Source organism: Trematomus bernacchii, unplaced genomic scaffold (assembly GCF_902827165.1).
Source record: "Trematomus bernacchii unplaced genomic scaffold, fTreBer1.1, whole genome shotgun sequence".
Lineage (NCBI taxonomy): Eukaryota > Metazoa > Chordata > Actinopteri > Perciformes > Nototheniidae > Trematomus > Trematomus bernacchii.
In genome coordinates, this window is record NW_022987769.1 from 291,964 (window position 1) to 307,777 (window position 15,814).

General features: G+C 46.9%; 1 protein-coding gene across 1 annotated transcript in view; it reads left to right on the forward strand.

Moving 5' to 3' along the window:
• The window catches only part of LOC117496739 (titin-like), a gene marked incomplete at its 3' end in the record, with an annotated part of 221,578 nt that overhangs the window by 101,838 nt on the left and 103,926 nt on the right, over positions 1–15,814 (forward strand). The window contains 23 exon segments of the mRNA XM_034148477.1: positions 1,641–1,767; positions 2,146–2,288; positions 3,198–3,321; positions 3,411–3,677; positions 4,178–4,275; positions 4,355–4,523; positions 4,741–5,010; positions 7,251–7,517; positions 7,770–8,048; positions 9,056–9,464; positions 9,609–9,733; positions 9,814–10,080; positions 10,247–10,516; positions 11,260–11,559; positions 11,705–12,007; positions 12,079–12,266; positions 12,740–12,854; positions 13,111–13,398; positions 13,681–13,832; positions 14,113–14,260; positions 14,425–14,602; positions 14,683–14,804; positions 15,226–15,513. Coding sequence (XP_034004368.1) covers positions 1,641–1,767; positions 2,146–2,288; positions 3,198–3,321; positions 3,411–3,677; positions 4,178–4,275; positions 4,355–4,523; positions 4,741–5,010; positions 7,251–7,517; positions 7,770–8,048; positions 9,056–9,464; positions 9,609–9,733; positions 9,814–10,080; positions 10,247–10,516; positions 11,260–11,559; positions 11,705–12,007; positions 12,079–12,266; positions 12,740–12,854; positions 13,111–13,398; positions 13,681–13,832; positions 14,113–14,260; positions 14,425–14,602; positions 14,683–14,804; positions 15,226–15,513 — 4,897 coding nt within the window.

Below are 15,814 nucleotides of genomic sequence, written 5' to 3' on the forward strand. Positions count from 1 at the left end.
TACCACTATACATGTACAAACTACCACTATACATGTACAAACTACCACTATACATATACAAACTACTACTATACATATACAAACTACCACTATACATATGCAAACTACTACTATACATATGCAAACTACCACTATACATATACAAACTACCACTATACATATACAAACTACTACTATACATGTACAAACTACCACTATACATGTACAAACTACTACTATACATATACAAACTACTACTATACATATACAAACTACCACTCTACATATACAAACTACCACTATACATATACAAACTACCACTATACATATACAAACTACTACTATACATGTACAAACTACCACTATACATGTACAAACTACTACTATACATATACAAACTACTACTATACATATACAAACTACCACTATACATATACAAACTACCACTATACATATACAAACTACCACTATACATAGACAAACTACCACTATACATATACAAACTACCACTATACATATACAAACTACCACTATACATATGCAAACTACCACTATACATATACAAACTACCACTATACATATACAAACTACCACTATACATATACAAACTACCACTATACATATACAAACTACCACTATACATATACAAACTACCACTATACATATACAAACTACCACTATACATATACAAACTACTACTATACATGTACAAACTACCACTATACATGTACAAACTACCACTATACATGTACAAACTACCACTATACATATACAAACTACTACTATACATATACAAACTACCACTATACATATACAAACTACTACTGTACATATGCAAACTACCACTATACATATACAAACTACCACTATACATATACAAACTACCACTATACATGTACAAACTACTACTATACATATACAAACTACTACTATACATATACAAACTACTACTATACATATACAAACTACTACTATACATATGCAAACTACCACTATACATATACAAACTACCACTATACATATACAAACTACCACTATACATATACAAACTACCACTATACATATACAAACTACTACTATACATATACAAACTACCACTATACATATACAAACTACCACTATACATATACAAACTACTACTATACATGTACAAACTACCACTATACATGTACAAACTACCACTATACATGTACAAACTACCACTATACATATACAAACTACCACTATACATATACAAACTACCACTATACATATACAAACTACTACTATACATATGCAAACTACCACTATACATATACAAACTACCACTATACATATACAAACTACCACTATACATGTACAAACTACTACTATACATATGCAAACTACCACTATACATATACAAACTACCACTATACATGTACAAACTACCACTATACATGTACAAACTACTACTATACATATACAAACTACCACTATACATATACAAACTACCACTATACGTATACAAACTACCACTATACATATACAAACTACCACTATACATATACAAACTACTACTATACATATGCAAACTACCACTATACATATACAAACTACCACTATACATATACAAACTACTACATTCAAACTTGGTCTTTTGTCTCTCTGTATTTGAAATGTTCTTCCTTGTGTCCCTGCAGGATGTGGAGATGAAGGAGGAAGGAACGAAGCATGTGCTGATCCTGTACAACGTGAAGATGGATATGGCCGGAGGAGTCGACTTCTCCGCTGCCAACGCCAAGTCCAACGCCCAGCTGAGGGTCAAAGGTCAGAGCGCTGTTATTATCAGTCTTTAATCAGATGTAAAACTCGGTTCAATCACTGACTGATGAAAGATATAAATGCTAAATGACTGCTGAGAAGTAGAGCATGATGTTTTTATATATAGCAGCTTTCCAACTCAGAGCAACGATGTTAAGCCGTACTTTATTAAAGGTATTTCAAGGTATACATAGTTAACCCTCCGAGGGGACTCTGGTTCGCCCTCACCTCTCACAGCAGGGTTTCTGTGTTGCGTTAGTGGGACAGCTGATCGGCCAATCAGCTGCTGAGTTTATTTTAGCCCTTATCAGGAGTGAGGACCCTCTCTCAGAGGAGCCTCTCCCAGATGCATGCTGGTCCTCAACATGTCCTCCTGCTCCTCAGCGCGCTCCATCGGGCTGCTGCGGCCCCTGAAGGACGTCACGGTGACGGCGGGCGAGACGGCCACCTTCGAGAGCGAGCTGTCGTACGAGGGCATCGCCGTGGACTGGTTCCTGGGCGGGAAGAAGATGGAGGCCAGCGAGAGGGTGAGGGTACACTCTGTGGGGGTGGGGGTGTGTTTTATTTGAACAGATTCAGTCATAGAATTCTGTTTCCATTCATAAACTCTGAAAAACTAAAGACAGAACATTCGATTTAAATTAATTGCACATTCATATTACATCAACAAACTAAATGTTAAATTATTTTCATACAATTTAACATTTTTAAAGCTTATTTAATCAAAACAACAAATCAAAAAAAGATACATATCTCTAAAACATTTACAAATGTATTTCAGGTTTTATTTTATTGTTTTTTTGAATGAATTAAATTCATTTTTGAAGGTTTTTTCAGATTTTCTTGTGAAGTGATTCTCAGTCTGTGGAGGCTCTAGTGTCGCTGCAGCTAAAAATAATACCAGATAACATTATCTGTAACACACACACACACACACACACACACACACACACACACACACACACACACACACACACACACACACACACACACACACACACACACACACACACACACACACACACACACACACACACACACACACACACACACACACCCCAACTGTCACCTCCTGATATGCAGAGCCAGGCACCATTAGCATTAGCATGTTAGCATCAACCTGCAGTAGTGAAGGCATCAAATCAAACGTTAACAATAAATAACAAATAAACAAACAGTAAGACTAACGTAGTAATATGTTTTATCTGAATTTAAAGAATACACAGATTCATGTTTTTAACAACGTGCGTGTGTGTGTGTGTGTGTGTGTGTGTGTGTGTGTGTGTGTGTGTGTGTGTGTGTGTGTGTGAGTGTGTGTGTGTGTGTGTGTGTGTGTGTGTGTGTGTGTGTGTGTGTGTGTGTGTGTGTGTGTGTGTGTGTGTGTGTGTGTGTGTGTGTGTGTGTGTGTGTGTGTGTGTGTGTGTGTGTGTGTGCAGGTGAAGACGCGTGTAGCAGGTAAAGTCCACACGCTGACGCTCAGAGACGTGACGCAGTCGGAGGCCGGCGAGGTGAAGATGACCTCCAAAGACTTCCAGACGGCAGCGCAGCTCATCGTCAGACGTGAGTCCCTGAACGCACCGCGGCGCAGAGTGTGTGTGTGTGTGATATTAACCTGTGTGTGTGTGATATTAACCTGTGTGTGTGTGCAGAGCCGGCGGTGGAGTTCTCTCGGCCGCTGGAGGACCAATCGGTGGAGGAGGAGGCGGCGGCCCGGCTGGAGTGTGAAGTTTCTCGGGAAGACGCCGAGGTGCGCTGGTTCAGAGAGGGACAGGAAGTGAGGAAGACCAAGAAGTATGATGTCATCAGCGAGGGACGGAAGAGGGCGCTCGTCGTCCTCGATTGCACCCCCGACGACGCCAAGATGTACACCTGCGACGCCGGGGACTTCAAGACCTCCTGCTTCCTGGAGGTCATGCGTAAGGACCACATAATATACATATATTACTTTATTCATTACTTTTTAAAGTTATATATCAGGACCTCCTGCTTCCTTATATAGCACTTTTTAAAGTGAGGTTCACTTTAAAAAGTGATATATATAGTAATCCCTTTATTTATGACTTTATAAAGTGAAATACCCAAACCTCCTGGAGGTCGGCGTCAGGCGAACTCCTCAGTTGTTTTATGTTCCTGTAATTGTTGGACACCCAAACCTTTAAATGGTTAGTCCCTTGTAGGCTTCCATACTTCAGTGTCTGCTAGAACGATACAGGACATGAATGATGTGTTAGAGGTAATGGGTCAGTGTCTGCTAGAACAGGACATGAATGATGTGTTAGAGGTAATGGGTTAGTGTCTGCTAGAACGATACAGGACATGAATGATGTGTTAGAGGTAATGGGTCAGTGTCTGCTAGAACAACACAGGACATGAATGATGTGTTGGAGGTAATGGGTTAACGAGGTCTCTCCCTCAGCTCCTCACGTGGAGTTCGTGAAGCCCCTGCAGGACGTGGAGGTGAAGGAGAAGGAGTCGGCCAGGTTCGAGTGCGAAGTGTCCCGCGAGTCTGCCAAGGTGAGAACCTCTTAACAACCACTCTACATATGAATGTGTATATTATGTATAATATGCTGATGATGTGTTCGTGCTGCAGGTGCGCTGGTTTAAGGACGGCAGTGAGATCAGGAAGGGGAAGAAGTACGAGATCGTGTCTAAAGGAGTGAGTCGGATCCTCATCGTTCACAAATCAGCCTTCGACGACGAGGCGGAGTACGAGTGTGACGCCCGCACGGCCAAGAGCTGCGGCATGCTCACCGTCATCGGTATTTATACACATTTATACAAATATACCTGTATACATATAAACATATCAAGATGCTCCCAGTCAGTGAGCTACTGTCCTCATACGTTGGTATGAACACATTGACTTGGCGTCTCTCCCTGCAGTAACAGAAGCAGACACAGAAAGCAGCTGGACACATTCACAGACTATAAGATGTAAATATACAATAATTAACCCCTTCCGTCTGGTGTCCACAGAGGAGGCGGCGCGCTTCACGAAGAACCTGTCCAACGTGGAGGGCACGGAGACGGACAGCGTGAAGCTGATCTGCGAGGTGTCCAAACCCTCGGCCGAGGTGCGCTGGTTCAGAGGAGACGAGGAGCTGCCAGAGGGCGGCCGCTACGAGCACATCAGTGACGGGAAGAAGAGGATCCTCATCATCCAGGACTTGAGGATGGAGGACGGCGGGGAGTACAGCTGCAGGCTGAGCGCCACCGTCACCACCTCCGCCAAGCTGTCACTCAGCGGTATATATAAATATCTTTTTATTTGTATTTAATCATTTCTGTGAGTAGGGACAATGCACATTCATGAACACTTTGGACAAATAATGCTTCAAGTGTAAACATGCCGGATTTTAGCTTTGAGCTCATTTCCATCCGCAGTCCCTGACATACAACATATAAGAACATGACATTCACAGTCTCCTCTGGTTTCTGACCTAGTGCAGCGTCCAGTGTGTTTTTTGTGGATGAATTCCCCTAAGGGAGGGGGGGGGGGGAAGTCCATGTAAACATTTATAAATAAAACACATACTTTTAAAAGACTTAAAATGGTCAAAACTGAAGAAGTTGTGTATCTCAAGGATGGCACAGTGGTGGTATGAATAAGGCTTTCTGTCAAACACCTTGATAGCTCTCTCTCTCAGCTGTTCTATGGGTTTCAGGTTTGTGGCACAAGCAAACGACCAGTTTGTCAAACAGTATTCAATGTGTGATAGAATCAAAGAGTGGAGGGATGACTTTGCAGCATTGACACTTAACCTGTTACGCACCGCCCCCACGGTACCGGGCGGATAAACGCGTCATTTGCAGGAAACAACGTCTAAGGAATCTTAATATTTAATAAACTATGAATGTTTTATATCCATGTAACGGGAAGAAACTCAGCTAACTGATCTTTTTAATTTTTTTTTCCAAAAAAAAACCACAATGCTAACACTCAGCCTCTGAATTAGCCACGAGCGAAATAATGTAACCTAAAACGGCACTTAAACTCACTCATAACTCCCTTATTACTTATCCTAGATGCACAGCCAACCCCTCGATTAGCATCTCCTGAAGACACTGAATCTAGTGGTGCCCACCTCAACACTCAGTGATAAACATTTGCGACGCTATAAATGAAAGCGTACATCAGAACATGTGGAGCTAGGTAGCTAGAAACGCTAACATGGCTTACCTTGGTCAAAACTGGTCTTCAATGGCATTAAAACGATACAAAAACGATGCTGCAGTTAATCCATAGGTTCATCCAATGTGTCTGTGTCCTCTCTGAAATGATTTCTGATAATCCATAAGCAATAAAACTGCTTTTTCGTTTCCCAATGTCAAAGCTAGAGATAGGTCCACTCTGATGCTAAATTACATGCGCACAGCCCCCACCTTTTCTCTTCACAATGTGTGTGTGTGGGGGACTCCCCCTTCGATTCTATTGGCTCTAACGGTCAGAAAGAGGTGTCAACCATCAAAATCGAGCAAGGGGGGCCAGAAATATGGAAAAAAAAACATTTTCACCCAAATCACCTCAGAGGTGGGGTGGTTTTGGCTAAATCTCTCTAAAAAGGTCAAATGTCACTTGTTTTGCATCAATCTTGATACAGGGTACTTATTATATGTTGTACTTTGGATTCCTAAAGCTTTTAGTCTACTAACCCATCATCCAAGGGTAGTTTTCACTATAAGTAAAAAATAATTTTTGGACGGACACTATAATTTACAGTTTTTTACTATGTAAAATCTGAATTTTCTTTAAAATAAAAAACATCTATATTGATTCTGACACTTCTACATCCAACTCACAGATGTAACCTTGCTTTGATAAAATAAATTATTCATATAACCCTTTTAGAAGTTAAGTTGTAGTCATTTGTTTTGGGCATGTCATTTTCGAGCCTGAAACATGAAAAACAGGCTTGGTGCTTAACAGGTTAAGCAGTTCATTTCAAAGCTTAAAAAACGGTTTCTTTGGGAGGTAAAGGTTGATAAAGCTGCTGATGCTTTGCAAGCTTATAGACAGGGGTGCACATAACTGGTACGCAGGTACGCATGCGCGGCAACAATCTGAAATGCGTACCGTCACTTGTGTCACAAAGCGCATTTGCGTACCGATGTACTTGTGAAGCTTTTCCAGAAGGCGGTTAGATCACCGGACGACAGAGTCGGTCTCCGTGTGCACAGACATGCTGTTAACGTCGGTCTGTACAGCAGCCCTGCGCTAAAACAGCTGATCACAACGTTCACACGCTCTGTGGTCACGAAGCTCTGTACTCCACTACCACCCCGCCCCCCGCCCCCCCCGTTGACATTCGTGATACAGAGGGCTTCATGGGAACTTTGAGGGGAGCCAGAAGTTGGAGTACCAAACACTGACTCCAGGTGCTCATCTGAGTACCTCACTGAGAAAGTTGTGTGCACCCCTGCTTATAGACACTATACAACACTGTATATAATCCTCCTCCTCTTCCTCCTCTTCTTCCTCCTCTCAGAGTTGGCAGCAGAGTTCATCGCCCGTCCTCAGAGCCAGGAGGTGGTTGAAGGAGAGAAGGCGGAGTTCAGCTGCTCTGTTTCTAAAGACTCGTACGAGGTGAAATGGTTCAGAGGAGAGAAGGAGGTGCAGGAAGGAGAGAAGTTCTCCATTGTGAGCGAGGGAAAGAGACGCGCTCTTATTGTGAAAAGCTGCGAGGTGAAGGACGAGGGAGGGTACGTGGCCCACATCGGGGGCGTGAAGGCGTCCGCAGAGCTGACCGTCATCGGTGAGTTTATCAAAGAGCACCACGTTGTTGTTATCAAAGAGCACCACGTTGTTGTTATTAAGGAGCACCACGTTGTTGTTATCAAAGAGCACCACGTTGTTGTTATTAAGGAGCACCACGTCCTGTTGCTCTGTGTTGTTGTTTATTAAACTGCTCTGTGTTGTTGTTTATTAAACTGCTCTGTGTTGTTGTTTATTAGAGGGCTCTGTGTTGCCTTCATGGGTTCAGAGTTTAATGCTCGCTCTCTTTCAGAGAAACTGAGGGTGGTCACGCCCATCAAGGACACGGAGGTGAAGGAGGGAGGAGAGATCGTGTTCAACTGTGAGACGAACACAGAGGGAGCGAAGGCCAAGTGGCTGAAGAACGAGGAGACCATATTCGAGAGCAGCAAGTACATGATGGCTCAGAGAGACAACGTGTTCTCGCTGAGGATCCGCGAGGCCAGCAAGAACGACGAGGCGGTATACACCATCAGCCTGACCAATCAGAGAGCAGAACAGGCCAAGTGCAGCGCCCGCGCCGCCGTGGCAGGTAAACACGCCTGAACTACACTTGAACTACACCTGCACTACACCTGAACTACACCTGAACTACACCTGAACTACACCTGAACTACACATGAACTACACCTGAACTACACCTGAACTACACCTGAACTACACATGAACTACACCTGAACTACACCTGAACTACACCTGAACTACACCTGAACTACACCCTAACTACACCTGAACTACACCTGAACTACACCTGAACTACACCCTAACTACACCTGAACTACACCCTAACTACACCCTAACTACACCTGAACTACACCTGAACTACACATGAACTACACCCTAACTACACCTGAACTACACCCTAACTACACCTGAACTACACCTGAACTACACCTGAACTACACCCTAACTACACCTGAACTACACCCTAACTACACCCTAACTACACCTGAACTACACCTGAACTACACCCTAACTACACCCTAACTACACCTGAACTACACCCTAACTACACCTGAACTACACCTGAACTACACCCTAACTACACCTGAACTACACCCTAACTACACCCTAACTACACCTGAACTACACCTGAACTACACCTGAACTACACCCTAACTACACCCTAACTACACCCTAACTACACCTGAACTACACCTGAACTACACCTGAACTACACCCTAACTACACCCTAACTACACCTGAACTACACCCTAACTACACCTGAACTACACCGTAACTACACCTGAACTACACCCTAACTACACCTGAACTACACCTGAACTATCATCTACAGCTCTGGGTTAAAAACAGTTCTTAAAAACACGGGCATTTAAAGGGTTAACAAAGATATAACTCAGTGAAAGTCGAAAAGGGTATTCATATATAATAATTTAGACATTTAAGTTTTTTACATACAAGTAATCTGCTTTGAGGAAATATATTTAAAATAAAAAGATAAAAAAAATGGTAGTAGTGATATTATGAAGTAGTGATATTATGCAGCAGTTTATTAACATGTGACCCCCCTCCCTGCAGAGGAGAAGCTGCGGTTCCTGGACCCCATCGAGGATGTTGAGACTCAGGAGAAGAAGACGATCGGCTTCACCTGTAAGGTGAACCGGCCCGAGGTCACGGTGCGCTGGCTGAAGGCGGGACAGGAAGTGACGCTCAGCAAACGCATCGTGTACCGCGCCGACGGCCTGAAGCACACGCTCACCGTCAAGGACTGCCTGATGGACGACGAGGGCGAGTACACCGCCGTGGTCGGAGACGACAAGTGTGCGGCCGAGCTGATCATCAGCGAGGCGCCCACCGACTTCACCGCACAGCTCCGAGACACCACCGTCACCGAGTTCGAGGACGCAGAGTTCACCTGCAAGATGAGCAAGGAAAAGGCCGCCGTCAAGTGGTACAGGAACGGACGGGAGATCAGAGAAGGACCCAGGTACGGCTTTCATCAAGTCCTTAAGGGGTACCACAGGGTTCCATCCTGGGCCCTCTTTTATTTACTCTATACATGAATAGTAGAGTATCAGAGTGGGGAGGAATAAATAAATAAAATGTATGATTTATGTTCCTGTGTGTTCAGGTACCACATGGAGCGTGAGGGGAAGACGTGCCGGCTGGTCATCAAGGTGTGCCGGCCGGACGATGAGTGTGAGTACGCCTGTGGATTGGACGAGAGGAGGACCCGGGCCCGGCTCTTTGTGGAGGGTAAGACCTGAGTAAACCTGGATCTGTTGGTCTCTGAGAGTCTCTTTTCCCCCAGTCCTCACCCTGTTTCTCCCCCACAGAGACCCCGGTGGAGATCATCAGACCCCCCCAGGACGCGTTCCAGCCCCCCGGCTCCGACGTGGTGTTCGAGGTGGAGCTGAACAAGGACCGCGTGGAGGTGAAGTGGATGAGAAACAACATGATCATCGTGCAGGGAGACAAGTACCAGATGATCAGCGAGGGCAAGATCCACCGGCTGCAGGTCTGCGAGATCCGGCCCAGAGACCAGGGCGAGTACCGCCTGGTGGCCAAAGACAAGGACGCCCGCGCCAAGCTGGAGCTGGCAGGTCAGTGAACGCAACACCTGACTTATTATTGTTATTTATTATTATTATTATGAAAACAACACACTTAAAATGACACGCTTTGCCTCTTCAGCTGTTTCAGGAACCAGAGAGATACTCCAGGTTCCTCACTAACCCTTTCCCGTCCTCTCTCTGATCCGTCTCACAGCGATCCCTAAGATCAAAACCACGGACCAGAACCTGCTGACGGACGCCAGGAAGCCCTTCATGATGACGGTGCCATACGACGCGTATCCTCGCGCCGACGCCGAGTGGTTCCACGAGGGAACCAGCCTGCCGGTGCAGAACATCGACACCTCGGCCGACAAGACGGAGTACCGCATGAAGAGCCCCCGCAAGGAGGACTGCGGCCGATACCGGATCCTGATCCGCAACAAGCATGGAGAGGGAGAGGCCTTCATCAACCTGGACGTCATCGGTGAGTCCCACTTCCTGTTCCTGTCACCTGAGCACTAAGTATCCGTCACACCCAAAGCATGCTCTGACAGAGAACTGCTAAAGTCAGCCTGAAGCATCCTCTGTGCTCCAGTCAGTCTGAAGCATCCTCTGAGCTCCAGTCAGTCTGAAGCATCCTCTGTGCTCCAGTCAGTCTGAAGCATCCTCTGTGCTCCAGTCAGCCTGAAGCATCCTCTGTGCTCCAGTCAGCCTGAAGCATCCTCTGTGTTCCAGTCAGCCTGAAGCATCCTCTGTGCTCCAGTCAGCCTGAAGCATCCTCTGTGCTCCAGTCAGCCTGAAGCATCCTCTGTGCTCCAGTCAGCCTGAAGCATCCTCTGTGCTCCAGTCAGTCTGAAGCATCCTCTGTGCTCCAGTCAGCCTGAAGCATCCTCTGTGCTCCAGTCAGTCTGAAGCATCCTCTGTGCTCCAGTCAGCCTGAAGCATCCTCTGTGCTCCAGTCAGCCTGAAGCATCCTCTGTGCTCCAGTCAGCCTGAAGCATCCTCTGTGCTCCAGTCAGCCTGAAGCATCCTCTGTGCTCCAGTCCTCTCAGTGAACACAGAGCTACAGATCAGATCACGCTGAAGGCTCTCTGTGATGTTCCACATGGAGCCGCTGGGATGCAAGGAGCATCTCAGACTTGATCTGACCTTTAAAGTATTATCGTATCATATTATCGTATTATAATAACAAGTGTTGAGAGCCTGATGAGATGTGTTTCCCCCCAGACGTCCCCGGGCAGGTGAAGAACCTTCGGGTCGTGGACACGTCTGATGGAGAGGTAAGTTTAGCGTGGGAGGAGCCAGAGAGCGACGGCGGCAGCAAGATCTTGTCGTACGTTGTGGAGAGGCGCGACATAAAGCGTAAGACGTGGACTCTGTCGACGGACCGCGCTGACGCGCCCGAGTACTGCGTGAGCGGCCTGCAGCGAGACAGCAAGTATCTGTTCAGGGTCTGCGCCAAGAACCGTGTCGGCAGCGGACCGCTCTCCGCCACCGAGGAGGCCGTGCAGGCCAAGAACAAGTTCGGTAAGAAACAGCCCCCCCTTCTGCCTCTCTTATATTTAGATCTCCTCTAAAATTCTTTTCTCAAGTCTCTCTCACATTCAGAAGTAATTAATAACACCTGTGTGTGCACCATAATGACTTCCTGTTTGTTCCTTCCTTCTCCCAGACGTTCCCGACGCCCCGCAGAACGTGGCGGTGGGCGTGGTGAACCGTTACGGTGCCACTCTGTCCTGGGAGCCCCCGCTGAAGGACGGCGGCTCGGAGATCACCAACTACGTGATCGAGCTGCGCGACCGCACCTCGGTGAAGTGGGAGGCGGCCATGGTGTGCGCCGCGGCGGACCGCTCAGCCGCGCTGAACGACGTCGTGGAGAACAAGGAGTACATCTTCAGGGTCCGCGCCGAGAACAAGGCGGGCATCGGCAGGCCCAGCGCCGCCACCAAGCCCGTGAAGATCATGGACCCCATCGGTGAGCCGCCGCACGCTCGTTTAACTTCTGCTGCTGTGTTTCTGTGTACTAACCCCCGCCCCTCTGTGCAGACCGTCCATCCCCCCCCCTGAACCTGAACTACAGCGACCAGGTGCAGACGGCCGTCACCCTCACCTGGGAGACGCCCAGCAGCACCGGAGGCAGCATGATCACCGGCTACATCATCCAGAAGAGTGACGACGGCTCCGACAAGTGGATGCGCTGCAACGCCCGGCTGTGCCAGGACCTGCACTACCGCGTACGACCACTAGCACTATGTTTACTCTGATTGATCTAGAGAAGGATTAGGACATATATGAAATGCTTTTGTTTAGTTATGAGAAGTCATTTCATACTTTTCTAAGGAAACTTTTTTCTTAAAATTGTGAAATGTTTCATAAAATCGTGAAATGTTTCTATACATTTTAAGAATGTTTCTTAGAATTCTGAATTTTTTTTCAACATTTTCAGTTTCTTTGAAAATATTTTCACTTTTCTCGAAATTTCAGAAATAATTTAACTTTTCTCAAAGATCTGACTTTCTCAAAATTGTGTTTTTTCTCAGAATGTTTGACTTCTGACTTAAATCTCAGATCTCAAATCATTTCCACGTGTCCCTCACGCCCTTCTGTAGATGACCTTGTCTTTAGAGCAGAAGTAAAAGGAGGTTCTCCTCCAGCTTTTTGGTTCTCTCTTTCTGTTGTTGACTCTCCTGGTTCTGGTTCCTCTCAGGTGTCGGGTCTGAAGCCGGGTCAGAAGTACCTCTACAGAGTTTCTGCTGAGAACGCCGCCGGACTCTCCGACCCCGCGGAGCAGCTCGGCCCCCTGCTGGCCGACGACCCACACGGTACCTGAAGATATACAAATTGAACAATAAGATAGTTAAATCAATTGTATAAAGTTCATGAACATTGTATAAGAGGGAGGGTTTCAATGTTTACTGTTCCCTTATTGCAAATGTTTTCTACTCCCTGCAAGTCTATCTCATTGTAACTGGTGAAATGTTCTCAACTGTCTTCTAAATAAAGAATTGTAAAAATATATTCAGATATTTCAGATATTCAGTAAAAGTATAAATCTAAATCTCCCCCCTGTGTCCTCAGTGGGTCCCCACTTCGACCTGAGTGGCTTCAGGAACGGTCTGGAGGTCATCGTGCCGCAGCCCCTCACCATCAGGGTGCCGATCACTGGGTACCCCACGCCCGTCGCCAAGTGGACGTTCGGAGACAAACAGCTGAGCACCGCCGACGAGCGCGTCTCCATGACGACCAAACCAACCTTCACGGAGCTGACGGTGTCCCCGAGCGTCCGCCCGGACAAAGGAACCTACAGCCTGACGCTGGAGAACGACGTGTGCTCCGTCAGCGGAGAGGTGGAGGTCAACGTCATCGGTAACTTCACAATAAGATACTCATTCACACAATGCATGCTGGGTAGACCTTCCAATGGGTAGATTTCCAAAGGGTAGATTCTCCAATGCATGCTGGGTAAATCCCCGGGAGATTGATGTCAACTGCAGAATAAAATACTCAATAACATTTAAATTGTGCATTTCAGAATAAACTCAAGATTTTAAAATGAAAAATAATAATACAAACATTATATATATATATATATATATATATATATATATACAAGTATTAATGTATTGTTCCCTTCCTTTTTTCCCCCAGCATGCCCTAGTGCCCCCAAGGACTTCAAGGTGGCGGAGGTGACGCGTCACCACGTGCACCTGATGTGGGAGGTGCCCGAGCACGATGGAGGAAGTCCTGTCACTCACTTCCAGATCGAGAAGAGAGAGGTGTCCCGCAAGACCTGGGCCAAGGTACCCCTGAGACCCTGACCCTGACAACGGGTTGCATGTTCATTCATTTTAAAGTACAGATGTAAAGAAACGTGCACAGCCTGCATCTAGAACAAATAAAGACTGTGGCAGGTCCAGATGCTTCAAGAAGGATAATGTTTACTATTTTCTCAAAGTTCAGACTTTCTCTCAGCATTTCTCAAAATGACCCAAACAATATCTCAATTTCTTGACTTTTCTCAAAGTTCCGACTTTTTCCTAAGTGTTATTTCCTGACTGACGCCTCCTGATTTCCCTCCAGGTGGCGGCGGGCGTGCTGGACCTGGAGCACACCATCACAGACGTGGTGGAGGGGAAGGAGTATCTGTTCAGCGTCACCGCCTGCAACAAGTGTGGACCGGGAGAGCCGGCGTACATCGACGAGCCCGTCAACGTGTCCTCGCCCGCCAGTGAGTCGCTGAGCATCACACAGACCCAACACGAGCTTTCTCTGATATAGCCTCAGACATCAGTCCTCTTCAGACTCACCATATGAAGGCCTTTCCAGCATTGAACCGTGTTTGAACCCTGAGTCACTGCCTGACCTGCGTTATCTCCCCCCCCCCCCACACAGCTATTCCCGATCCTCCGGAGAACCTGAAGTGGCGCGATAAGAGCGGAAAGTCCATCTTCCTGTTCTGGGAGCCATCGAAGTACGACGGAGGCGCTCCCATCAAAGGCTACGTTGTGGACAAGTGTCAGCGCGGGACGGATAAGTGGGAGCCCTGCGGAGAGCCCATCCCCGAGCTGAAGTAAGAACTGTTTCCTGCTGTTTACCCTCCTGTCTGCAGCCGGGGCAACGCCTTCTAATAACTGTGTGTTTCTCTCTCAGGATGCAGGTGACCGGGCTGATCGAGGGCCAGTGGTACGCCTACAGGATCCGAGCCTTCAACAAGCTGGGGGCCAGCAGACCCTGCAGGGCCACCGACGAGATTCAGGCCGTGGACGCCAGAGGTGGGCGGGGTCTTGAATCAGAGCGGGGTCTTGAATCAGGGCGGGGTCTTGAATCAGAGCGGGGTCTTGAATCAGAGCGGGGTCTTGAATCAGGGCGGGGTCTTGAATCAGAGCGGGGTCATGAATCAGGGCGGGGTCTTGAATCAGGGCGGGGTCTTGAATCAGAGCGGGGTCTTGAATCAGGGCGGGGTCTTGAATCAGAGCGGGGTCTTGAATCAGAGCGGGGTCTTGAATCAGGGCGGGGTCTTGAATCAGGGCGGGGTCTTGAATCAGGGCGGGGTCTTGAATCAGAGCGGGGTCTTGAATCAGAGCGGGGTCTTGAATCAGAGCAGGAAGCATGGGCAGTTATGGAAACATGTTTTATTTCTGCACAGGAAGTTCGTTTTTGTTAAATGTCTCTGACTCTGTGATGTCTCTGCAGAGCCTCCGGAGATCCAGCTGGACGTGAAGCTGCTGGCGGGTCTGACGGCCCGGGCCGGCACTAAGATCGAGCTGCCGGCCGACGTGAAGGGCAAGCCCGACCCGAGGGTGAAGTGGACCAAAGCGGACCAGGTCCTGAAGGCCGACGACCGCATCACCATGGACACTCAGCCCGGACACTCCAAGCTGTCCATCGCCAACAGCACCCGGGGCGACACCGCCACCTACATCATCGAGGCCGTCAACGCCTGCGGGCGCGCCACCGCCACCATTGACGTCAACATCCTGGGTATGTTACCCAGCATGCACCACAATATCCAAAACTGCACGCCTGTTTGACAATCATTTAGCTGAGGCTTATATCCACTGCAACTTACAAACACTTCAATACACCGACCCTAGAAATAATCTAATCAGGTCTACAACAAAACATTTATTAATCATTCGAGTATTGGTTTAAAATATGTAATGTTTAATAAACACAGATCTATGGCAAAGGTAAATAATGGTTTGAATTAAATGTGTTTTAAAGGAGTAACGAGTTTAGAAGTGTCCGGGCATTCAGTGCATCCAGTCCAGCTGACTCATGT